Source organism: Musca autumnalis, unplaced genomic scaffold (assembly GCF_047663935.1).
Source record: "Musca autumnalis isolate F117 unplaced genomic scaffold, ASM4766393v1 scaffold_3, whole genome shotgun sequence".
Lineage (NCBI taxonomy): Eukaryota > Metazoa > Arthropoda > Insecta > Diptera > Muscidae > Musca > Musca autumnalis.
The window spans coordinates 253,313,355-253,340,658 of record NW_027411866.1 but is presented as its reverse complement, the minus strand read 5'-3'; the positions used below and the strand labels follow the sequence as shown (position 1 = coordinate 253,340,658).

The following is a 27,304-nucleotide window of genomic DNA, read 5'->3' as shown; positions in this document are numbered from 1 at the left end:
AATTTGGTATTTAGTCTTCCTTCCCGCTATAGGCCCAGGTTTCCATATAGACCCCATAGAACGGTATCCGGTAGCCTCCATTGGAGGTACCTCCCGATTTTTGGAAATTTTTAAGATTTTAGCCAACCGAAATGACTAAAATTTGATATTTAGTCTCCGTTAGGGGAAGTATGAAGGTTTTACCCAAATTATTCAACCGCAATTGCTGGAATTTGTATTAAGTCTTCGTTGGGGCTACAAACCTTTCGTTAGAGGTCCAGGTTTACATATAGACCCCCATAGAACGGTACCTCCGATTTAGAGAATTCTGAAGTTTTTAACCAAGTTATCCAATCGAAATTGCTAAAATTTGGTATTTGGTTTTCGTTGGGGGTATAAATGTAATGTTCCTGCAAATAATTGTCGGCATAGGTTCACGTTTTCTTATAGCCCCGATGGAGCGGCACCTCCCGATTTTCGACAGCACACAGATTTTAGACACACTATCCGAAAATTGTTGGAATTAGGTATTTAGTCTTCCTTGGAGCTACAAAACTTTCTCTAAGAAATTTGTCGGTACAGGTCCACATTTTCATATGGCCTACATAGAACGGTACCTTCCGATTTTTCGAATTATGAAGGTTTGAACTAAATTATCTAACCGAAATTGCTGAAATAAAACATTGCCGCGCATAATTGTCGGTACAGATCCACGTTTTCATATAGCTCCCATAGGAGGTACCTGCCGATTTTCGCAAATTTGAAAACGTTAGCCACTTTATCCAACTGAAACATTTGGGATTTAGCCTTCGTTGGGAGTACATAATTTGTTGATACATGTCCACGTTTTGATATAGCCGTCCGATTTCCGGTATTTTCAACGTTTAGTCGCATTATCCCACCGTAAGGGTTAACATTTGGTATTTAGTTTTCTTTGGGAGTACTAAACATGCCCGCGAAGAATGATGGGTGCAGGACCATGTTTTCATATACCCCATATGTAGAACGGTACATCCCGATTTTCGTTATTTTGAAGGTTTTAGTGTCATCATCACACCGAAATGGCTGAAATTTTGTATTCAGTTTTCGATGGGGGTATAAAATATTCCAGAAGAGAATTGTCGGCATATGTCCACGCTTTGATATAGCCTGCATAGAAAAATACCCCGATTGAGAGCATTTTTAAATTTCTGGTTTCAAAAAAGGTGGAGGACGTAAAAAGTTCGCCCTGGCTGACCTTAACGCATATTTTTTTTAGAAGGGTGCATGCCATCTTTAGACATGACAACGTCTGTGGATATGAAAAAAACAATTCAGTCAGATAATGGAACCCCAAACTCACTATGGTTGTCAAATAAGGTGATCAGTAACTGTTTCTCCTTCCCCCAGGCTCGGTGGTAGAAACACCATCGTTGTATGAATGTTCCTTTAAGCATTTCTACAGTGTAATTTTAATAATAAAACAATCTTTTACTTTTTTTTGGTGTTTTGTATAATAATTTTATTTTTATTAATTTTTTACATATTTTTTTTAAATAAAATAAATTGTGTAATTTTGTTTTGTAAAGAATTTGCACTGAATACAGCAGCGATAAAATAAAATTGATAAATTTCTACATATGCAATTCCAATTGTTGGCAAATTAAGCTGGAGCCGGTGTTTCTGGAGCATGTTCCTATAAACAAAATTGTTGTTGATTTGTGGTGGAAAAAAGAAAAAAGTGTAAACACTATTATTTACAAATCATCTAATAAAAATGGTGGATGGGTAGGGGCAACAAGCTTCTGCAGTATATTTACAAGGACCACAGGCCACAAGGCGCAGGTGCAGTGACTTTGAAACAGAATGTGACAGGTTTTCTTTTTCACACATTCATATGCATGCCTTTTGCAGTTGTGAATTGTGCAATTGGGAAAGTGATATTAAGGGGAATATTTTTCTTGGATCATTCACCATTCGTGCTAAAAAGTTATGTTTTAATTTTCAATTTTTGTTTGTTTTTGGTTGTTCAATATTTGTTTTTTGTATTTAGAAAATAAAAATGTTGTGAATTTTTTTTGATGTTTTTTTTTTTCTTTTTTCATAAATTTAGATGTACATATTTGTTGAAAAAAATTATAAATGATTTATTTAAAAATTAGGGCGGGATACGGTCAAAAAATAGTATAAATCGGGAACACTTAGGCTTCAACTTCAGCTTCCTCCTTTACCTTAGCATCACCAGGTTTGCCCTTGGACCAGTCGGGTTTCTTCTGCAAAGGGGGGAAAGGGAGGGAATAAAAATATATTAATTATCTTATAGAAAAACAATAAATTAACTAAAACATAAAACAAAAATAAGAAACTATACTAAAAGTTTAACAAACAACACAAGGAACCTATAAGAGACATAGTTTGCTTCATTGAGAGGAGATTTTTTGTGACATGGAGCAAAGTGTTTCAAACATAAATAAATTTGGTGCTTTGGTGGATTTTTTTTTTTTTGTTTTTGACTAAAGTGACAATCTACATAAAACATTCTACTTTTTTGTTTCTAAAAAAACAATTTGTGATTTTTTCATTTTTTGCTTTCAGACACACACGCACACACAATCTGTAGGTGTTGACAATTCAATTCACATATATGCACATATAATACACTCATTTTTTGGATATCTTACACTTTTTGGCTTTAGTTAATACATTTTCTTTAATCTTTTTCTATGGATAATAATGAATTAAATAATAATAAAAGAAATATAGGCATTAGTATAATGTGTCTATTTTGAAATAAAAAAAAAACAATTACTATAATGTGCTGTTATTTTGTTTTTTACATTGTGAAGATGTGTAGAGAGAGAGAGGAGAAGATTTGGTCGTGTTTGGTGAGCATTGGGTCAAAAGTAGGATTGCTAAAGGGAATAGATAAACTTTTTATATTCAATTTGAAGTCGATTTTACCTCGTCTGTCAGTCTGGAGTAATCGATTTAATTCAAACTTAGTACAGTCGATGGATCATATACTCCTACGGGACCTCCTATGAAACGTCATAAGTTTTGCATTTAAAGCCAGTTTCAATTCACTTTGGAGCTCGTTTTTAACCAGGGATCCAAAGGTTTGTGTCTTAAGTCTGGTTCTCAGAATTTGCATCATAAAACATATGTTGTTTGTGTCTTAAGTCTTTGTTTTAATTGATTATTTTCCTATTGATAACCCTCTCACTTTTAGTGAAAAACTATTTGCCATGGGAAGGAAAAAAATATCCCCATTTAATCCTTATTAATTAAGTTTGTGTCTTAAGTCTTTTGTTTTAAGCAGCCATGCTGGCTCTTTCTCTCTTCATTAGTTTCTTTCCAAAAGTGTGTGTCTTAAGTCTTTTGATTTTTTTAATCGAAATTCCCCAAATAAACAAATTTCTTTCTCAAAATAATGCAAAATGCCTACAAATATTGATATCCCTAAAAGTATGCAATATAAACTGTAGATTACTCATTCCTTATCTGAGATAGATAACGGTAGCATGTCGTTATCTTGTATTATCATGTTGGGCCTAAAAGTATGCAAGAGAAGTGAATTTAATTTTCTATAAAAGGATCAATAATTCACAACCGTGGTTCTTTGTCAGAGATGGAAGGTTAGAATTGTTTAAATATAATCGGTAATAATGTATGGTTTTGCAGAGTTGGGAAGAGACGGGCCATAATTCCGTAAAAATCAAACAATTATTACAACATTTTTGCAATTTGGTCCCAACATTTTCTATAAATGGATTAATAATTCAGAGATGGAAGGTTAGAATTGTTTAAATATAATCGGTAATAATGTATGGTTTTGCAGAGTTGGGAAGAGACGGGCCATAACTCCGTAAAAATCAAACAATTATTACAACATTTTTGCAATTTGGTCCCTAAATTTTCTATAAAAGGATCAATAATTCAGAGATGGAAGGTTAGAATTGTTTAAATATAATCGGTAATAATGTATGGTTTTGCAGAGTTGGGAAGAGACGGGCCATAATTCCGTAAAAATCAAACAATTATTACAACATTTTTGCAATTTGGTCCCTAAATTTTCTATAAAAGGATCAATAATTCAGAGATGGAAGGTTAGAATTTTTAAAATATAACCGGTAATAATGTATGGTTTTGCAGAGTTGGGAAGATACGGGCCATAATTCCGTAAAAATCAAACAATTATTACAACATTTTTGCAATTTGGTCCCTAAATTTTCTATAAAAGGATCAATAATTCAGAGATGGAAGGTTAGAATTGTTTAAATATAATCGGTAATAATGTATGGTTTTGCAGAGTTGGGAAGAGACGGGCCATAATTCCGTAAAAATCAAACAATTATTACAAAATTTTTGCAATTTGGTCCCTAAATTTTCTATAAAAAGGTCAATAATTCAGAGATCGAAGGTTAGAATTGTTAAAATATAACCGGTAATAATGTATGGTTTTGCAGAGTTGGGAAGAGACGGGCCATAATTCCGTAAAAATCAAACAATTATTACAAAATTTTTGCAATTTGGTCCCTAAATTTTCTATAAAAGGATCAATAATTCAGAGATCGAAGGTTAGAATTGTTAAAATATAATCGGTAATAATGTAGGGTTTTGCAGAATTGGGAAGAGGCGGGCCATAATTCCGTAAAAATCAAAGAATTATTACAAAATTTTTGCAATTTGGTCCCAAAATTTTCTATAAAGGTATCAATAATTCAAAACCGTGGTTCTTTGTCAGAGATGGAAGGTTAGAATTGTTTAAATTCCGTAAAAATCAAACAATTATTACAGAATTTTTGCAATTTGGTCCCTAAATTTTCTATAAAAGGATCAATAATTCACAACCGTGGTTCTTTGTCAGAGATGGAAGATTAGAATTGTTAAAATATAATCGATAATAATGTAGGGTTTTGCAGAATTGGGAAGAGACGGGCCATAATTCCGTAAAAATCAAACAATTATTACAGAATTTTTGCAATTTGGTCCCTAAATACTGGTAGATTGACAGAGAGCCAGAGATTTGTGTCTTAAGTCTACGTATACTTTAAAATATATTTTATACATGATTTTTGAATAGCAAGATGAGAGTAAAAATGTAAAGTGTAATATTTTAAAGGAAGTGGTGTTCTTGTTTCTTTCTTAAGATAATTGGAATTGGTGTTTACTAGGAGTTTTCTGAGCAATCAATGACAATTCTTTGCTACTTGAATAAGTGGCTTAATGTATCTAACAGTTGTGTAGTTTAATTTATTTCATATGCATTTTTGAGTGGTAAGTAAGAAGAGAGTACAAAACTACTTGTGTGTTGTTTGTGTTTATTTCTGGAGATAATCAAGAGGTGTTTACTGGGAATAATCTATCTAAATCTGTTGATTTGTTTTCAAACTAGAGTGTTCTTGTTGTTGTTGTTTTATAAAATTATTGTGGAATCATGAAATCACTGAACTTACCTCCTTTTCTTCTTCTTCCAATGTGAATTCCTTCTTCTTGACAACCTTCAATTGGTTACGGAAGTTGAATTCGGCAGCCTTCTTTTGGAGCTTGGCGAATTTGTTTTCGTACTTGGAAACCTTCTTCAAAGCAGGCTTGACGCTAAAAATTTACAAGAGAACAAAAAAAATAATTTCATTAGCAAACAATTTATTTTGACATTAGAAAAAAATACTTACAACTTGCCACGAAGATCGTTAACTTGGGCATTGAGATCGTTGATCTATAGTGTCAAGGGAAAGTGTGGGTAAAAAAAAAATAAAATTGATTAATATCAAATGAAATATTTTCGTAAACATTCATTTTTTTCTACAAATAAAAGCCATTTAAAAATTAGTCATAAGCATGCATTACTTTTTTTCCTAACTTTTTGTTAAAACAAAGCTACAGGCATGCTTTAAGCTTAGTTACAGATAAAACAGAGATAGATTTAAAGATTTAATTGTTTAACTAAGGCTAAATTGGGTTAGTTATTTTACACAGATATTTACAATAGGTTTTCTTTTTATTTTTACTCAAATGTAAAGTTTTTTTGTTAACCAAAAGAGAGAGAGGGGAGATATACATATAAGAGGATTTTAAATTTTCTAATTGTTTTTACTTTTTACTTAGAACAGCATAACATTTTTTTTTTTAGATTTAAAAGTGATACTACATTTAGAAAAAATGGACTAAACACTAAGACATGGCTACTTATTTTTATTGAAAAATACTTATTTGTTGAAAAATACAAACAACAGTGAAATCGAGTGAACGTAAAACAAAAATTAACAAAAGTGACAAAATTGGTGAATATCTTTATTTGTTTTTTTTTTTTTTGTGAAGTGAAAAACACATAAAAAAACGAGGTACTGCACACAGTATGGCACACAACAAAAAATTACGCTGAAGTGTCTTGTAGATGAAAAGTCGAACTATGCAGAAAGGCCCTTTGAATCCCACATCTAAATTTCTTAAAGTGGCTCGTCGATATTTGCTATTTGAAAATTTTAATGATTTGTGTTTTTATTTGTTTGTGTGTTGTTTTCAATAAAAAATAATTGAAATAAACAATAAAGTGCATCTCAAACTCGCCAATTGCAACACAGTTTCCACAGGAAGAGAGGGAGCAGAGGTGGGGTGTTTTTTGTTTAACATTTTTTTTCTTTCTTTTTTTGTAGTTAAAAAGTGTTGCTAGTTGCCAATTTCATGGTGGATTGGTTGATAGTTTTTGGACTTGTTTTTTTTTTTCTTGTTGTTAACCATAGAGGGTGGTAGTAAAAAAGAGGCACAAACAAAAAACCACACATAGATTTCTTTTTTATTTCGTAAATAAAACACAAAACTTATAATTAATTTTTAAAATATTGTGCAATGCGCGCCATACTGTTGCATGTTTTTTCAATTTTTTTTTTAAATTTCATGTCTCGTTTTTTTTTAAATTTTGTTTTGAAATGAATTTCTATGTTTTTTTGCGTTTGCTACTTTCTATGTATGCATGTTCTAAATGAAAGAAAAACCAAAATCTTTTGTCACAGATTTCTGTTTGTGCAAATAAAAAAAGAAGAGAACAACAATGGATCTTAATGGCGGTGGGTGGTGGCGTCAGAGATTTTTTTTGAGATTTTGTTAAAATTAAAGTAAATATTTTCTAAATTACTAAAAAAGAACGAACAAAAAGCCAAGTGTGCTTGGTGTTACTGTGTTTCATTTATCATTCGTTTTGTTTTTTTTTTTCGATTTCATGAATTATAGCATGATTTACAGAGTTGTTTAATTAAAGATAAAAAATCTTGATAAACAAATAAAAACACAAAACATTATTGAGATATTTATATAATTAAGAAAAAAATAATAAAAGTCACATTGCATCATTATCATCTATGGAAATAATAATAAAAAACAAACGTCATTATCCAACAATTTCCAAAAAAATAAAATTTTTTGCGTTTGGAATTTTGGTTTAAACATATTTTTTGTGTTTTGCAGGTGTTTGTGTGTGTGGAAGTGGTATTGTTGGTGTACCATTGGAAAGTGTCTTTGGGGATAATGTGCCTTGGTGAGATGTTCAAAATGAGCCGTACATAAGAAAAATCACATAAAAATATAATTTTTATTTTTTACTTTTTACAACATTTGTATTTTTTCCATTTTCAAATAATATTTATTTTTTTTAATATTAAAAAAATATTAATTAAATTTGGAAAAAAATACAAATTTTATTAAAAATATTTCCATAAAAATTAAATTTTTATGTTTTATATTAATATTAATTTTTACCAGATTTTTTTTATTAAGGTTTCCGAAATAATCGCCTTTCATTCACAAATAATGGAAAATGCCTATATAAAATAACATCCCTAAAAGTATGCAATGAATTGGTATTTCTAATTATTTATCTAAAATAGATCTACCGTTATCTATTTTGGAATAATTATTTTGCATTGTCGTTTTACTGTTTTTTATAAGGAATTGACAGCAATGTGCTACACCTAAAAGTATGCAACATATGCGGAATATTAGAGGAAGTATCCCTCATTAATGACTATAATTATCTGTGAAAGTAGTATTAATTCACAATTGCCGTCCTATATCAGAGATGGAAGGTTTAAATTGTTCGAATATATCCTGCAATAATACGGGTATGTACAGATGTGGCAAAATTAAGAAGAAAGTGACCATAATTCCCTAAAAATTAAACAAATTTTACAAAATTTTTGCAAATTTAAAAATGAAAAAATTTAAAAAAAATTAAATAAAACAATTTTGCAGCTGAAACTTCTATCGAAAGTGACCATAATTCTATAAAAATTAAACAAATTTTACAAATATTTTGCAGATTTAAAAAATTTAAAAAATTAAATTAAACAATTTTGCAGCTGAAACTTCTATCGAAAACAAATTTGGGTAATTCATAAAAAATACGACAGTTTTGGAAACGAAACTTCTATCGAGAACTATCCGTTCATAACTTCGCAAAAGTCAAACAATTGCTGCAGACATAAACATTAGAAATGATTTGAAATAAGAAGTTCTAGAACTACATTTTGCAGTTTTCCATTCGAAAAACTCTGCTCGATTAAAATAATTAAAAGATGTTGTGTCGGCCACCCAGTGGCCCGATCGCTTTTTACGTTTTAGCTCTACTACCTCATTGCGAGGTTTTACACTCGAATAAAAGTTATTCTCGATTCCAAAATTGGAAAATTAAGTTGAAGCAAATATTTGGCACACTTTCTGAGCATTTCGTCTAAGTAAGTTGGTTTGCCAGACACCTAGTTCGGATTCGAGGTTAAGAAACACTTGTTAGAGCCGTATTGAATTCAAACAATTCGATTTTGCGTAGAACTTTGTTCCAAAAAATGTCAGACGAGCAGGACTTTTAAATCATGCTCTGAAAGGCCTCGATTTTATTGAATCACAGTGAGATTGAACACAGATTGAAGTCTGTCGGATACAACTTCTCATGAAAAACCTGGTGTTGTCAAATTCTTCCGCAATGAGGAAATTTACAAATACTAAAACCAAGGGAAATTCATCCAAAGCAATTTATGGCAAGAGGCATATTCCATCAAGAATTGGAGTACCTCTCGAATTATAAGGTTTCTCGTCATCGATATCTTTGGATGAATTTCCCTTGATTTAAGTATTTGTAAATTTCCTCATTGCGGGAGAATTTGACAACACCAGGTTTTTCATGAGAAGTTGTATCCGATCAAGAATTGGAGTACCTCTCGAATTATTAGGCCTTCGTTCAGTTTACGAGTTCATCAAACGTAACGAGACCATATGTATTCTAAAGACGTTGAAGTGCTATGAATTGAAACTGAATAATAATATTCGTCGTCCAGACCTTATGGATTCTCAAGACATTCAAGTGTTAAGAAGTAACTGATGTGGTGTAGGATCAAAATAGAAATTCCTTTAGAATTCGACTTAAAACTGATAAATTTAAATAATCGTCGTATTATAACGTTGAATGTTATCTTCGCTTTGTCCCAAAATGGCTCATTTACGGCTATGTGTGGATATTTCAGTGATGCAGTGTAGGTTAATGGAGATAATTGCTGGTGTATCGGTGGTCAAAGCATTGATTTCACTAAAAAAACCTATTTCTAGTCTAGTAATGTTGTTGTACGGTGCAAATAGGGCGATTTTCTGAGATTAAGCGTTTTTGGATTTCAATGAATCAGTATGATGGGATGTGCCAAAGAAGGTAGTAACAAAATTCTATGGCCATTATGTGTGGTGTTTTCAGGGAAGTGTATTGACGGGTTGGTATGACTGGTTGTGTTGCAACATTGAAAATATATGTGAGGTATTGTGTGAAGATTGTTTTTTGGGAAGTGTTTTGTGACTGGTTGGCATTTCAGCATGTGTGTGGATTGTGGTGCATTATGGAAAAGTGTGCTGGAGGTTTGAGGTATATTCTGTGTGGAGTGTGTTTTTGTGGATTTGGGAACAGCTTTGTGTAAAGTGTAGGGTGGTTTCACCAAAAATAAAAGTTGTAAAATTTTTGGTGAATGGTGTCTGTTTTCTTATTTCGAAAAAGCAAATTAATAACAAATTGTTGGAATATTGAGTTTTGTTTCATCATCAATACAATATGTTTATATAGTATAGTATGAAAAACTAATAACTTTAGCATATATGTAACGGTAAACTGATAATAAAAACACGTTAACAAATGTATTTAATAGCTAAATAGTGTAGTTCAATAATTAATATAGAATAGATAGATTGCTGTACCTCCCAGTCTTTTTTCCTGACTTCGTATTCCAGATCCCATTTCTGGCCTTCGCAAGTATACATACGATCGTAATATTCTTGACAAATCTTTTGTAATTGGGCTGTGGAAAATCAGACACACACACACGTATGATGCGTACGTACGTATAAAATACGGATTTACAAAGATAAAGGGGAAATGTTCAATTGAGTTATGAGAGACAAAACAAATAACAAAATTATATATTATGGTGTTTGATATAAACGAAATGGAGTTTGATTATTTTTTAAGTTGAGAACTTCACATCTAACACCTAACAAATTTTCGCTTGCAAAACATATCTAACAAAATGTACTTCACACGTAACGGGTAAACATGTTGACTATTATTTTCTAGGATTTCTAGAATTTTTCTTTGTGGCAGTACCTCCCAATCTTTTTTTCTGACTTCATATTCCAAATCGAATTTCGAACTTTCAGTATAATAAATACGTTCATGGTATTCTTCACAGATTTCAACTAATTCACCTGAAATTTGTTGATAAAAAAGTTTGCATAAACAACAATGATAAAAATATCGAATGCATGTTATGTGTTCTAAAGTGTAATAGAAATTTTTAATTGGTTTAAGAAAAATAATAATACAAAAATTGGAGTGTGGTGTTTGTTGATTGAATGGTCTTGACATTTCGTTTCAGGGAATTTGCTTGGAAGTAACACAGGCACACACACAGTAATTGTTGTTGTAGCCATACATTAAAAAGTTAAAAAAAAAAATAAATAATAATATTTCAACCACACATAATTCAAGTCAATTCCTTTACAAATGTCCTTTCATTATCTTGTAAATTTGGGTTTAATTTCTTTGTTTTTAGATTTTTTTGTTTTGGGTTTGGTTTTATAAAATTATTACATAATTATTATTAAGATTATTTATAAGAAAAAAGAAATAATTAAAAAATATAGAAAAACAGTACCAAAATTTCTTTTTTATATCAAATTTTGGCTTAATTACCTCTTGTGCCTTCAGTTTCTGAATATGCTCTAAATCAAATTTATCACTCTCCAAATTGTAAAGGCGTTGCCAATATTGTTTGCATACAGTTTGTAGTTCGGCTGTTTAATTGTTTGTACCCAGAGAGACATAGACAGAGATATTTTCAATACAAATGGGGGGAGGTGGATTAATTGAAAGTTTTTTTTTTGTAAAAAGTTTATAAAAAAGAAAAATTAAGAAAAGGGTTCTACGAATCCTTAAGGAAGAAAAGAAATATAAACCTAGGAAACATCTCTCAACGAATGGATTTTTTTACTCATTGAAACAAATATAAGGGATTTCAGTTAATCCATGACAAATTTTGTAAAAATTCAACTTGCGGAGTGAATTAAAGAAGTTTTTATAAAAAACTATTCCTAATTCCTATTAGTAAATCAACAATTGATTTTAGTAAATAATCATGGAAAATTTTAAAAATTTTTAAACAAGCCCTAGTTACATAAAATCGCAGTTTTCAGCAATCAAAGTATCAGGAACTAATCAATTTCACATTTGTTTTGTAAGAGGAAAATCGGTCAGAAGTAAGAACATGCGTCATTCTATCAAAGTATTGGAACTTTCCACCGTGCTGGCGAGTCATAACCAAAATGTTTCGCAGCATGACATCCTTGCTTAAGTCATGTCTGGTATAATAATTAAAAACGGCCGATACAAATTCGGGCTAGGTTGCCGGTTGTCTTTTCAGTCTTTCACCAGAAATAACTTAACGTTTACATTTACGAAATCAAGTGGATTTTAATTGTCAATTCGCGTATACGTCAAATGAAAACTCATTTGAAATCTATTGGATTTCGTTTTACGCTTAAGCAATGGAATTGACAGTTGAAATCGAGTGGATTTCGTGAATGTAAACCTAGCATTAAGCAAGGAAGCCAGACGGAGTTATTCGAAAAATCATAGGAACTAATAAATAGCAATATTCCTTTTTAATAGGATGAATGATTCTTTGAAATTTACAGTTCTGAATGGAGTAAAGAAGCACAGAATCAATCGTCGCTTGCTTTGCTTGCTTTCCAAATGTCAAATTATAAAGGAATGCCAGAGCCTCCTAAAGCGGAACGCAGGCGGATTTGCAAAGAGGCTCTGGCATTCCTTTATAATTTGACATTTGGGGAAGCAAGCAAAGCAAGCGACGATTGATTCTGTTCTGGCCTTTAAGATGGTCTCTTATCAAGAATCCTACGAAATTTGTCTAAGCAAATGGAGCCTTCATTCCATAATCCGACAATTACAAACTCAGAAGAATTGCAGAAGAATTCAATGGAAATTGGAGAAGAATTTATTAGGATTGTACAATGCAGACTTTAACTGAAAAGCCTAAAAGGCACTTTTCTCAACATTTCGTCCATAACATGGGTGGAAGACGAAGTCTGTAGTGTTAAAATTGATTTCAATATCGAAGGCAAGACTGAATGAAGCTGACATTGAAAACGGATTTATCAGCTTTAAATCATACCGAAAGATGTTTGTCGAAGCCATTCGGTTATATGGAATAAGTTGAATAAGAAAGAACGAATCTAAAGTGAATCTCAGGTACATTGGCGACAAGGGATTTAATAGATTTTACAGGCCTTTCCATAACTCAAATCACTCTTGAAAATGTCCGCGGAAGTCCCATGTTTCTCAACAACAAATTAAAGCTATACATTGGCTAAACTTTTCTAGGAGCGATGTATATCTGTGAGCTAATATGGAAAAGCTTGCAAACTTTGACATGGGAGAAGGCTTCCCTTGTGCCTTGGTAAATATTTGTGGAGAATATGAAGAAAAATGCAAATCAGGGCTGCAGTTTCGTTCTATGAAAATTTAAAATGAAAAATATGTTCTTATTTATTATTGTCTTTTTAGGACGAAGGCCATTATTTATGAAATTTTTTAATTAATTAATTGGATTAATCGAGTGTATGTACTGAGAAAATGATTCCTAGACAAGACACTAGGGTGACTTGATAAAGAAAAAGACTTCAATAAAATACTTTATAATTACAAATTTGTACAAATGTTTGTATAAATAGAAGTTATCAAAATCAGCCTTTGTCTTCTAAGCATTAGCATTCAAATACGCCTGATGAGCCTGGCTTAAACCACCAGGCGAAACGATCGTAGCGTAATGGTTGAGTGTGTGGTATTTCGCTAGAATTCAATTTTCAATACAAAACTCCTTAGGCCATGTTAGCTTGATCAGTTCTCTTTTCACCCATAAACTCACAGGACTCCACGTTGAAACAGCCTGTGTCTGACCTTCCAGTATGAGACTTAAGGAACCAGAAACCCATACTACACCAAAATAAAGAAAGGAAATTAGGATAGGCTATAGGCCTATAGCTTACTTGATTGGAATAATAAAACTCGTGTCGACGAACAAAATCCCAAGAGTAAAGACAAAATAATCGGAATATTTGAAAGAACAAAACAACCAATACTGTAAGATGGCGATGCTTTATGGAAACCCTAAGCTTCCATGTGGAGTAAAAAGTTAAGAAGACAACAAAGATCAGCAAACTAAATTAACATGGGTTGATAAAATCGCAAAAAACGAAAACAACCGACTATCGAAAAGAGTTTTAGCCTTCGGGGATGCGAATCAGTGGAAGATGACTTGGTAATAGATGGTATGGCCCATGGTGGAATAATAAGGTGTAACGCCAAAAACAGCTAATCTTCATTCCAGTTGTCAAAATGCGTTATTGTGAATAAAATCACATACAAAATGTAAACAAGCAATTCACAGTAATGCATCATTGTGAGCAAATTTGACGTTTGACATGATTTGATGTAACACCTTCTTATTCCACCATGGTATGGCCACAATAGAAGAGAAATCTGAGAAAACTTTGTCTAAAACTCTATGAAATAAAAACTCCTGAAATAAAGAAAATATGGTCGAACTCCTCTATAACGTAACTGCTGAGGACAAAGAATCACAATTCGTTATGAAGATACTATTTTGAGCGAGAACTATTGTTCTTTATAGAGAAGTTCCAATGTATAAGTTCGAGTGACTCCTAAATTAAAATTAATTAATTTAATGTGTGGCCATGTAGTTTCATTTGTTTCTATTGTGAATGGTAAACTTTTTGAGATAACATACCGCTATTCAAGACAATAACCTTTGACACTCGTCCAAATAAGATACATTTATATGAGACAATAACCTTCTCTCTTTGAGAGAAATTCAAGTTTAAAACCTTTAAATGTTGCAGATGATTTGATGATATTATTGGTATGCCTAAAAGTAGGCAATATAATTAAAAATCTCTACTATAGTGGATACTACGTTAATGAATATGAAATATTTTTTTTTTTGAGTTTGCCAAATTTCTTGTAGATGTTAGTTAAATTTTGAAAACCACTGCGGACAATTTGTTTTAATGATTTCATGAATTTTTAATATTAATATTCATTTTTTCTGTGTGCAGAATAAGAAAAATATGTTCCTTATTTAAATTGTAATGAATACAAAGAAAAAAAATTAAAATTAAAAAAAAAATCTCAAAAAAGTAATGGTGATGGGTCATAAAATCAAAAATCTTTAATTTTTCTCTTAAAAGAGAAAAAATATTCCGTTTTTTATGGCTCCCAAAAAATTTCAAAAAATATACTTTTGTTTTGAGTAAAACTTTAGTAAAAGCTTTTTCAAAAATTAATTAAAGCTTCTACAAAAATAAATTAACAAAAAGCAAAAAACAAGGTTAGCTTCGTTTTTTTAAGCGAAAAAAAACTGTGAAAAATTACTTAAATTTAAGGAGGATGAGAATAAAAAAAAACAAATTAATGGAACTTGAAGTTAATATACAGCTTTGAAGTGGTCGATGATGGTGGTGGGAAATTAACAAATCAAGTCCTTGGCAGAAAAATTCAAAATCAAAAATGAGGGGGTTGGTACAAAAATTATGGTGGAAGAAGAATATTAAGAAAAAAGGAATTTTCTTCCTCACTTTGCCTTGCAAAGTTATGAAGATCCGAAAAAGCCCAGCAAGGTTTTTTGAAAAAAGTGGGAACATTTTGCTGTTTGCTGAGGAGGAGGGGTTATTGACTAACTACATTTAGATTAAAGAAAATTAAACACCAAAAAAATTATACTACACACATATTTATGAATATTTTAGAAAAGAACTGCTTGGAAAAAATTGTATTAGAAAAAACAAATCTACATTTAAAAGTTGATTTTTCTTTTGGCCTCAAAAGTAGTAGAGTAGAGTTATAAAAAAATATTTTCTTTTTTTTTGCTTTGAAAAGAAAAAACACAGTAATGGAACATGAGAAAACAAAAATGTAAACAAATCTTGCCTCAAAATCCTTACGGCCAACTTCATATTCAAGATCAATTTTTTGATCTTCCAAGTGGATTATCTTTTTGTGATAGTCTTTACATATTTGAATCAGGGTAGCTATACAGAGAATAATTTCCACAAGAAAAGTTTAAAATTAGAGCAAATGCTTTAAAAACTCCTTAAAAACAAATATTTAAAGCGTACTTAGGGAGAGAGAGAAAATATAAAACAAAATTTTATAAAAATAATAAATTTCCTAGATTACTATTATCACATGGAGACACTGTTTAGTTTGGATAGGTGTGTGTGTAGTGTAGGTGTGTGTTGTGGGTGTTAACCTAATGTTTATTTTATATATGTATATATACATTTTCCCCTGGGTAATTATATAAGGACTTAAATTTTCAATTTACTTTCCACCAGTTGTGTAGTTTCAGAGCTACATGGTTTGTTGGTGCTGTAGATTTTTTTCTAATTTGTTGTGCATAAACTTGAGTTGTTGTTGCTTTAATTTTTTGGTATATAAGTAATATATAAATATTTTATATAGCGTAGAGAGAAAAGAGTTTAATTAGAAAGTTATATAAGTTGCAAAAAAGTTGGTGCCGTTTCAAAGCCAAAGTAAATGAGAATTATATTTTGATATTTGCAGCGAGACAGACATTGGAGCAAAGCTAAAACTACCGAAAAACGAAAATAATAACTGATTTCCCCTTAAACAATTATAGACCTCGAGCTCGATTTATTTACTAAATTTAAAATTAAACAATTATATTTTTGACTGAAATTGAAAAAAATAATGTAGAGTATTTTTCTAAATAATTTCCACTGTAATCAAAAAGAAAATGTCAAAAAGAATAATTCAATTTTTTTGCTTGATTTAATATTCCTCACAGATTCCAAATCGGAAAGAATATTTCCTTCATAGGATATTTTTTTCGAACGAAATTGAAACAGACTTTTCCCTAAAATTTCCCAAAAGGGTTTCTATAATTTTGCTTTATTCGTTCTGAAATACTTTGCTGAATCCAAATCTTTAGGAATTTTCCAAATATTTTTTAAACAACAATTCTCTTAAAGGACTTTTGAACAAAAATTAAAAAAATCGTTCTTTTTTGTGATTTTTTGTTTTATTTGATTTAATATTCTTCACAGATTCCAAATAGAAAGAATAATCCCATCATAGGATTATTTTTTGAACGAAATTGAAACAAAAATCCTTTTTTTGTAAAAATGTTAATTCTTATTGAAAACAGATATTTCCCTAAAATTTTCCAAAAGGGATATTTTCTATTCTTACTTTATTTTATCTAAAAATTTTCGCTGAATTTAAATCAAAAATATATTGGATAGAATATTTCCTGCATAGGATATTTTTTCGAACGAAATTGAAAAAAAATCCTTTCTGTTTTGTGAAAAATGTTAATTTCTATTATTTTTTCGAACGAATTTCAAAAAAAAAAAAAAAATCCTTTCTATTTTGTGAAAAATATTAATTTCTAAATTTCCCAAAATTGATTTTTTATTTTCATTTTTGTTGCGATCTAAAAGTCTTCGCTGAATCCAAATCTGAAGGAATTTTCAAAATATTCCTCTAAACAAATATTTCCCTTAAAGGGAAATTTTATATTTTTTTACGAAAATAATAAACTCTTTTATATTTTATTTGCTTATTTGCATTTCCCCTAAGAAGTTGATTTGTATTGAAAACAAAAATTTCTCTAAAAAAATTCTCAAAAGAAAAATTTTGATTTTTTGCATTGAAAACAAAAAATTCCCTAAAAAAATCCCAAAAGGAACATTTTGATTTTTTAAGCTTTATGGGATATAATTTGTTTTGCAGATTCCAAAAATGATCTAAAATTCTTTGCTGAATCTAAATCTGAAGGAATTTTGAAAATATTCCTGTAAACAAAAATTTCCCTTAGAGGAAAAATGTGTATCTTTTGCGAAATTAAACAAAAATCTTTCATATTTTCTTGAATATATATAAAAGAAGTTGATTTCCATTGAAAATAAAAAATTCCCTAAAAATTTCCCAAAAGGGAAATTTTTATTTTTTTCCTTTATTCGATCTAATTTACCTTGCAAAACACAAAATTGAGAGAATTTCCTAACAGTTCCCATAATTAAAAATTTCCCTTTTGATTTTCTGCATTGAATACAAAAATTTCCCTATAAACTTCCCAAAAGGGAAATTTTGATTTTTTAGCTTTATGGGATATAATTTGTTTTGCAGATTTCAAAAATGATAAGAATATTTTTATTCTAAAATTTTTCGCTGAATCCAAATCTGAAGGAATTTTGAAAATATTCCTGTAAACAAAAATTTCCCTTGGAGGAAAATGTGTATCTTTTGAGAAATTGAACAAAAATCTCTTATATTTTCTTGAATATTTATAAAAGAAGTTGATTTGCATTGAAAACAAAAATTTCCCTAAAAATTTCCCAAAAGCGAAATTTTTATTTTTTACCTTTATTCGATCTAATTTACCTTGCAGAACACAAAATTGAGGGAGTTTCCTAAAAATTCCCATAATTAAAAATTTCCCTTAAAGGGAAATTTTTATTTTTGAATAAAATAATCAAATGGCGTTCATATTTTGTATAGAAAATTTTTCTTAAAAAATAAAAATTATTGCTTTCAAAAATTCCCTTAAACTAGGGAAATTCATAAATTATATGAAAAAAAGTTATAAAAACCATGAATAATTTCATACACCGCAAGCAATTCATAAATTATATGCAACAATTTTATAAAAACCATGAATAATTTCATAAACTGCAAGCTGTAAACCTAACATAGAATTCCTGTACTTCAATGAAAACATTTCTAAATACTATGAATTAATTTCATAAACTGCATGCATAGCCTAACTAATCTTTTCTAACTCATATTACAATATTTAATTCCCTTGCCCCGAGTCTGTGGCTGCTGCAAAAATATTTGTTTTTGTAATTTTGATCCAAAATTTAACTCAAGTTTAGTTTTTGTTTAAAAAAAGAAAATTATAGAAAATTAGAAGAAGAAATAGAAAATAAGAAATGAACAAATTAAGTGTGCTGGGCATTATTTGTAAAAATAGAACAATATTGAAAATTATTTTGAATTGTAGTAAAAAAAAAACAATTGTGACAGAAAATGGCGCGCGGTGGCAGTGGCGTTTTATGTTGGTTTTTTAAAATTTGCAGTGGCTGAAGAAATTGTAAAAAAACAATTGTTGTTGTTTTTGTTTTATTGGCAAAGTGGTATATGTATTATGTATATAGTAGTATGTGTGTACCTCAACATCCTTGCGCTTGACAACGTATTCAAGGTCGTACTTAAGGTTCTCCAAACTGCAAATTCTGTCGTGGTATTGTTTGCAGATTTGCTTAAGTTGCTCTGTAGACAGACAACACAAAAAAGTGACAAACAAAACAACGATAATAATACGGTGGGTGGACAAGGTGTAGGTAGGTAGGTAGGTTGGTGGGGTGGAGAGAAACAGATTTTTGTAGAGTAGAATAAAAATAAGATAGTTAAAGTAGTTTGTTTTTTGATTTTGTAAAAGTAGAGATTTTTTTTGTTTACTAAAAGCCAGATCCAAATTTTCTAATAACTAAAACGTTTTTTTCATGTGTTTCTTTCTAATGAAATTCTCCAAAAAAGAAATGAAAACAAAACTAATTTGTGTGAAGTGTGAAAATAGGAGTGCTTCTTTTTATGTGAGACATAAGTTTTTTGAACAATTTTTTTTTTTCTTTTCGTTTAATCGAAATCCAAATCGAGTCGAGAGAGATAGAGATCGAGAGAGAAAGAGTTGTGAAAATGGATCTGATTTAACATACCTTCACTGGCATCACTAAGGTTTCTGGGACTGCCACAACGTTCTTCAATGATACGTCTGCGTTCAGCGGCTTTGCGTTCTTGTTCTTTCTTCAATTCTTCAGCGGCTTTCTTGCGGAGCAACAACTAGAGTAACCAAAGGAAAACATTGCAATTAATCTCCAAAATTGCAGTAAAATTTTGAATTTGCAAACTTACCCTGAGTTTCTTCTTTCTTTCGGGGGTCATGAAACCCTTCTTGGCCTTCTTAGCCTTGGAGGCTTCTTCCATACGCTTGCGTACTTCAGCACGCTTGCGCTCGATTTCGGCTTGTTTAGCCTTCTTTGCCTAAACGATGAGAATTTGAAAACAACAATTATTGCATTTCTCCACGACGGGGAATTTTTTTCAACAGGGAACCATTGTGACGAAAAATCAGGGCAGTCTTGACAACACCACGGGGAATAACACACAGACAATGATGGACACAAAAAGGACAAAGATCTTCGCCGTAAACACACATTTAGGGCTGGATACCTCATCAACTTTGCCATTTTTGGCTGGTGCTGCTCCGGCGGCGGGTGCTGCTCCAGCTGCAGGAGCTGCCCCAGCAGCGGGTGCAGCTGCTGGTTTGGCTCCTGCTGCGGCTGGTGCTGCCCCCGCAGCTGGTGCCGCCGCCGGAGCTGCTGCAGGTGCTGCGGCAGCTGGTGCCGCAGCCGGAGCAGCGGCTGGAGCTGCTGCTGGTGCCGGTGCCGCTGCTTTTTTCTGCAAAATTAGAAAAGGAAAACACAAAATTAGTACAGTTGTTTAAATTACAAAATTCATAAGCAGGAAAATAAGAAGCATCAAATGAAATCTTCTAAAAAGCGTTGAGTGTTCCATAAGGCAGATTTTATTTTGTAATAAGCCTGAGTGTTAGAGCGTAAGGAAAATCATTGGTTTTGCATCCTTTCTTTTGCGAAGAAAAAAAGTAAGGAGTAAAGCATTAGTTATTTTTGTTTAAGCATTGCGTTAGTTTTTCTGTAAACCCTGGGATATTCACCTTCACAATGTTTCTCCATTCAGCCGTGTCTTATGATGATTCATATTTTGTTGCTGTTGTTTTATTTAATTATTACTGTAAAAGAAAAAAGGTTTTTATTAATTTTTGTCTTATGGGTGGATATTGATTTGCCCTTTCTTTGGGTTACGATTACTTACCTCACCTCTTCATCAGCCATGTTTGATTTTGTGATTTAGGTAAAGTGTCTGTAAAAGAAGAGAACAAAAGCATTTTAGTAAAAAAATATTTTTTTATTTATATAAGTTTAATTAATTAATTTTATATGTATAAATAAAATAAAGAATTAATTGTGAACTTGAATTTGCTCAATGAAAATTGAATTTCAATTTCGCTACAGTACCTTATATGTATATTGTATTAGAAATTCACTTTGGTATGAATAAAGCATACTTTAAGGCACCAAAAAGGTTAAGGAATATATACGTAAAGGGCAACAATGCTGACTACCGGTTATCAAAACTCAAACTAAAACTTTATCAAAGTTTTTTTCGGTACCCACAAAAGTTTGTAAAAAAATAAAGTATTAAAAAAGAAAATTAATTTAATTTATTTCTACTTTGCCTATTAAGTCAAAGATCCCTTTCAAAATATTTTTTTTAATAATAGCTTTGTTCCTTTACTTTTTAATGGTAAAAGTGGTAAAAGAGAAAACTGTCAAAATTGCTCAAAATTTCTCTCTCATGAACATTTCTACCAGAAAAGTAAAGGAACGAAAAAATTGTAGATTCGGTAGCAATGTCAAAAAGAAAGCTTTTAATTTTGTTTTGTCAGGGTTCGCCTTTTTCTTCTGTTTTTCGTTCATTTTTTTTTTCTCCATTGTGTGTCGAAAAATCAGTTCTACCATTTTTTACCTGCAGAAATTTGTCTGGTAGCCTGTGGTAGAAAAGAAAGGCACTTGTGCCATCTCTCCTCTCTCACTCTCTTAAAAATTGCTGCCAGTTTTACCACTTTTTGGGGTTAAGGAACGCTTTGCAGGTTAAAAATGGTAACAAATGGTAAAAACGGTAACCTCAGGTAAGTAAAGGAATCCAGCAAATATATGTTTCAAGTTGAGCTGAATGACCGAACATAAAATTATAAGAAATTTGTGGTCTTTAACCTTGCAGCTACAGAGGATACGCGTTGACACGATCAGAAATGAAGCTCATTGAAAGAATGATTTTATATCTCACATATGTTAATGGTACCACCCTGCTGGAATGTTAAGCATGGACGCTAGATGTCCTGCCCCCTATTCTGTAACTTTTTAACAACTTTACTCATTGTTTATTTTACAACAATTTCATTTGTTTGTTTTGTAGCTGTTACAAAAACACAAGAAATTTTAACAAACTTTTCAATCGATAAAAGTTACAGAATAGGCCCACTGGTCCAGGCCAGATAACATCACATTTTCACAGGTGGCGTTCATTGATATGCGAGAAGCCTTCTTTGTCCCTACTAAGATATTTGTTGGAACACAACATTTTAGTCAATCTAGTCATGCCCGTCGGCCTGTCTAAAAGGGTGGCTGGTCAACACGAAACTGTGGAAGAGAGTGATCGATTTGGACTAAAGTTTTTACATCGTAATATTTTTTCGACTGCTTTTTTCCACAAAATTTTAACAATTTTTGGTCAACTGTTGTTCAAGAATAGTTTTGAAGATTTCCGCCGAAGATAGTCCTTGCGGTCGATAACGTGCTTCTTGAGGTAATTATTTAAAGCTCAAAAAAACTGCCAGCGTTAACTATATATGACTGAAGAGCACGATACTTGACTGATGAGCACGATAACTCATTGTTCAACACATTAACTCTCGAAGAGAGTGACCGATTTGGTCCAAAATTTTTACATCGTAATATTTCTGTACACTCCTTGGGTGCCTTGTGGTCCTGGTAATAATGATAACATGCTTCTTGAGATAATGGCTCAAAAGCTCTAAGAAACCCTGCCGACACCAAGTATATATGACTGTTGAGTACGATAACAAGCACGATCACTGATTTATGAGCACGAAACTTTGTAAATCGTTATAGTTCTTAAAAAACGTAATTCAACTTCCAAGAAGGTCTATATTGGACAACTTCTTGAAGTATCTACCCCACAAAAGACCAAAATTGTTTGGCTTTAGTGTAGTTTAAGAACTGCACTGTGGACTTGGTTTTTTTTTCGAGGGAAAGACAATGCGTTTGTCGATTAAAATATCTAGCGAGCCGGATAAGATGTGACCCTCAAATTTAGAAATTGTTCTCCTGCTACCTCCATCACAAAATCAACAGTTTTTGTTTAAATGCTGTTCTAGAAATGTTTTGAAATTTTCAACGCAACTCGTCCTTGTGGTCCTGAATACAACGATATAAGGCAAGGGTTTTTGTAGGCAAGTTTGTGATTACTGACATAATGGCCCGGAGGCTTAGCAAATATCATACAGTGACCAAGAAAACAAGTAAAAAAAGTATCAGTCGGATTGACGACAGAGATATACCCTCAACCTGTATATATTGAAACAAATTTTTCCCAAAAAAAATGTATTTCCGGGTTTTAAAAACTTTGGGCGTTTGAACCGACAAAAATGTTGATTAGGATTAAAGATCAAAAGTTTTGCGGAGGAGATACTAAAAGCAATGGATCGACATTGACCATAATGAAAGTGGATCTCCAGCCACTACATTTGGTGCCTATGGGGTTTTTACAACTTTTGGGCTGTTTGCTCATGAAGTATGGACTTGCCCCTGAAAAACTTTTACCATCGTAATGGAAGTAGCGAACGCAAATCGCTTCAACAAAAATCAAAGTGATTCGAGAGCAGATCTTAAAGTGAACTTATCCAAAATTTTGTGTGGGAGGTACCCGAAGGAGTGGGCGGATTGAGTCCATATTGGAACCTCATCTAAGTCTGATAGAAATTTCAGGATGTGCAACGTATGGACCAAATCGGTTTCTCCCTTCAAGAGTTATCGTGCGCACAAATTTTCCGAACATTTTCGAACTTTTGTGTGGGAGGTACCGGAAGGAGTGGACCGATATAGCCCATCTTCGAACTTAAACTAAGTTTGGGCAAAATATTACGAAAGCCAAAATTTGAACCGAATCGATTCATCCGTTCGAGAGTTATCGTGCGCTCCAGCCAGCCAGACAGACGGACGGGCATTACTCAATCGACTCCAAATTGTCTGAAACACATTTCGTCCAAACATACTTGGGGTCTAAAACCATTATTTCGATGAGGCACATTTTGCCCGTATGAAAGTGTATATACATACCCTAAAGGCTGAGGGTATAAAAATGGCGCTGAATGACGCTCTCTTTAACAACTTTTTACACGACAAATTTGGGCGAGTAAAAAGATAGTAACATGGTTGCCGGCGTCTGATTAGCTGATACGCCGACTTTGACATTTGTTCCAGTTTTTTTTTTACGTATTTTCCATTTTTCCGTTCCCGAACTATTTAAAAAAACTTATGTGTGAGAAAATTTTTTTCCAGTTCTCTCTTTTACGAGTTTTACTATTAAAAAGTACGGGAACGAAGCTTATAATTTTTCGGGGGAAGGCAATATTTCCCGTGATACTGGTCTCGAAATCTTACTTACGCCACAGGTGCAGTAAATAGCACGTTTGCATATAACCGGATGTCAAATGTCAATCCAATTGCGAATACGTCAAATAATTCCTCATAAAGAAGGTTAACCCGGCAAAAAATCTCTGATGTAAACGGCGTTTAATTCGAGATTTTTACTGCCGGTAATCTTTATGGGGACAAGGTGTACCCCGATTTACATTGCCTCAATGATATGGGAACTACTTTTAGCCGAGTCTAAGCGGCGTGTCTTAAGACACCACTTGTATAACAGATACCGCCCAAGTGGTGTTGTTGGAATATATAAAGGATTGTGGATTTTGTTCGTATAGACTGCCCTAAAATGTCTAAAAATATAACTTAAGTGGTTTATTTTGCTATTTCCTTTTAAAAATAGGGAGGAATTATTGCTTTTGTACCTTCATAGGGGTATGGTATTTAGTTTTCGAAAGTCTTACTGATTCTAATTAAATCAGTGAGTATACAAATAATTTCCCGTGTTAATGTTTTTCCAGGTGGATGATCGGGAAGAGCATTTTGACACAAATTACCATATTTGTCATTGGTCATCCATGTTGAGAATATTAAATGTCAATATCAATATCTAAACGCAAAAATAATTATCACCGTTCCGGGTCAATAGTGACTCTTGAATTTTAAAGTCCCAGTGAATTTTAAAACTGATTTAAATAATTTCCGGAACCATAACCGACTTTTCATGGTATTGCTGAAATAGTTGGATGAGTAGGGCGTGTAATTTCCCATAATTTTCAAAATCTGTCTTTGACCATCCGCATGTTTGCCAAAGCTTGGAATTTAGACCAAAATTTGTAAAATATACAATAATGTGCCTATTCTGTTGAGGCTGCATGTCTTTATCGAAATGAACTTGGTCGATTCTGTCACGAAGGGAATATCAAAATATTCACCATCAAATCAACAGCTACACTATACACGACTTGGGCTGTGGAGATAACACAGATTCTGAGCTTAGGGTTCGATGGTAAAAAACCAGTGCTCCTTTGAAACTAGGCTAGAATTTTCCAATAATATTTGAATTAAATACGACAATCCTAAATCCCAAGATTGCATTGGATTTATACCACAAAAAAAAAAAATAATTCATGATTCCAAGAATTCGTGATTCCATTCATGATCCACATTGATATTGTCGGAGGAAATCTGTTTATAATTATAGAATTAAAAAAAATCCATAAAAAAATCTTTTAAAATTATAACAGATGTTTCCAAATAAATTATTATAAAATGTAAACAACATATTTACCAAGTATATGATATCAATAAAATGTATATATATAGCGTACATATGTATACTATATACATATATTATATAAATAAACTTGGATAAGTAACAAAATATCTTATGGAGAAACGCTACTACGCAATATATATGTATAACATACATACATTGTAGATATAACATAATTTTTTTCCAAAATCATAATTCTTGTTCTTCCTGGCTGGCTCTACCTATCTCTTTCCATCACATTTTTTCTAACCTCCAAGAACCGTATATGGAAGAGTAAAAGGTGTTTAGTGCGCAGGTTCCAAATATGTGATGCTGTGATATTGAAAATATTCTCTAGTTCTCCCAAAAACAAACCTAGATCCAACAGACTCTCACAGACAAACATCCAACACATATAAAAATGAAAACTATGCGTGGGAATTATATATGTGTGCGTAAAGAGGAGATCTTTTGAAATTTTGGGGGAGGCAATAGAGAATTGGGTGTGTAGGTGTTCTATATGACAGAAATCCTGTAATGTATAAATATTGAGAAAGAGAGATACTTTTTCAATTTGTGCAATATAAAGAGAGTGACTTTGAGATGTGTAGGTGTTTTTGGTTGTGAGAGAAATATATATGTAGTATATTTGAAGGTGTAAGATGTAGTTTTTCTTTATGGAATTGTATGTAGGTCACATATACCATTATGAAAAACATCGATAAAAATGATCACCCCACGCATCCACACAAATACCTACTCAAACATATATGATAGTCGAGACACATACAGCTCTCATTTCTCATATGATTTAGTTGATTTTGAAAATGTTATACATATACAGGCTCTCACTCATTTAGTTTCGTGGTTATAGGATACTTTTTCGTTGAAATGGGGCTAAAAATAGTATTTGAAATTTGAGTTCAAATACATACACACAAGCATAAGTTCAAAGAAAATTTAATGGGGAAAACTAATTTTATTATTTAGTAGATTCAAGAGTTTCGTTTTTTGGTTTAAGACCTGTTAAATATTTGCAGTATTATTTTTATTTATTATTCTTTTTTTTAATTTTTTGATAATATCAATAAATATTTTTTTTTTATTTTTCGACAGCTTTCAATATTATTTTTTTAAATATAACCAAACTGTTCATTGGCAAAATCGCAGATATATGTATATGATACGTATAAATCCTCTACACGAAGTCAAGTGTGTATGTATACTAAGATTTGAAATTTTCATATTTGTTTTGGGCCATAACACCATGGGTTACATAATTTTAAACACTTTTTTGTTCAATAAAATATTTTATAAAACAGTTTATTCTTTAAAAAAAAAAATATTGAGTTTGTTTCAAACACTTTTCTTTTCAAAATAATTATTCAACATTTTTCAATTCAATTTCATTGATTTCCTTCAATTTTTATAGATGCAATTCAATTCAGCAATTGTTATTCAGTTGTCTTTATTTTTTTTTTTTTTGTTATTATTCAAATAATATTTTTCAATAATTTTTCACTTCTTATAGTTTTTAATATTTTTTCTTGATTTTTTTTTAATAAAAAAATTCTCAAGTCTTTGAATTTTTTTTGCCACCACCAGCACTCACCTTAAAGGAATTAAAAAAGGTGTGCGGTCTAACACACTACTCGTTAAGCACTGTTCGAACGAAAAAGACTGAACGGTCCGACGACTAACGGCAGACTATATTTTGGTCTATGAATGGTTGCAGATCATTTTTCCCCATGGGCAGAGGCAATGACGAAAGCCATTACTGCTGCTGCATGTTAGGACATATTCTCTCTGCAACACTCTTTGCAGTGCTCTCGATCTCTCCGGCTGGTGGCTAAGGCGCATGCGATCACCCATTGGGTGGCCAAAAGATCTTCACAGCTATTTACATGCCCAAGACCCACTGTGCCTTTTCCTCGCATTTTAGCCTTATTCTCTCAATTATCATGAGATTTCTTTTTAATTCCTTCAATTTTTTAGTGTTTAAATCTATTTTGCATTCTTTTTGATAATTCTCTATTTCGTCATTTTGGTGTGTTTTCGTTGCTTCTTCTTCATCGTCTTCTTGAGCATCATTGCCGTGTTGTTCTATCATACATACAACAAACTTTATCGCTT

At 31.8% G+C, this 27,304-nt stretch overlaps 1 protein-coding gene across 22 annotated transcripts; it reads right to left on the bottom strand.

The window, feature by feature from the left end:
• Window positions 1-1,453: 1,453 nt before the first annotated feature.
• Window positions 1,454-26,944, bottom strand: wupA (troponin wings up A). 22 transcript variants are annotated; one of them, XM_073977921.1, is made up of 11 exons: window positions 26,784-26,944; window positions 20,506-20,548; window positions 19,838-20,065; window positions 19,520-19,648; window positions 19,324-19,447; window positions 10,589-10,689; window positions 5,634-5,677; window positions 5,415-5,556; window positions 2,640-2,679; window positions 2,190-2,231; window positions 1,454-1,654 (listed from the first exon to the last, which is right to left on the bottom strand). In XM_073977921.1, coding segments are annotated over exons 2-10 (825 nt in total). In that variant the 5' UTR covers window positions 20,521-20,548; window positions 26,784-26,944; the 3' UTR covers window positions 1,454-1,654; window positions 2,190-2,229. The 22 variants fall into 22 exon arrangements, with proteins under 22 accessions (XP_073834022.1, XP_073834020.1, XP_073834012.1 ...); XM_073977919.1 differs by lacking the exon at window positions 10,589-10,689 and adding an exon at window positions 10,183-10,283 and having other exon boundaries at window positions 26,784-26,899; XM_073977911.1 differs by lacking the exon at window positions 2,640-2,679.
• Between the last annotated feature and the right edge of the window lie 360 nt (window positions 26,945-27,304).

Coding starts and splice junctions, on each gene's coding strand:
- wupA (XM_073977911.1), bottom strand. Junction 19,448..19,519: donor AAAGAAAGAAGAAACTCAGG/GTAAGTTTGCAA, acceptor TGGTTACTCTAG/TTGTTGCTCCGCAAGAAAGC. Junction 10,690..19,323: donor CCTTAGTGATGCCAGTGAAG/GTATGTTAAATC, acceptor AACAAATTTCAG/GTGAATTAGTTGAAATCTGT.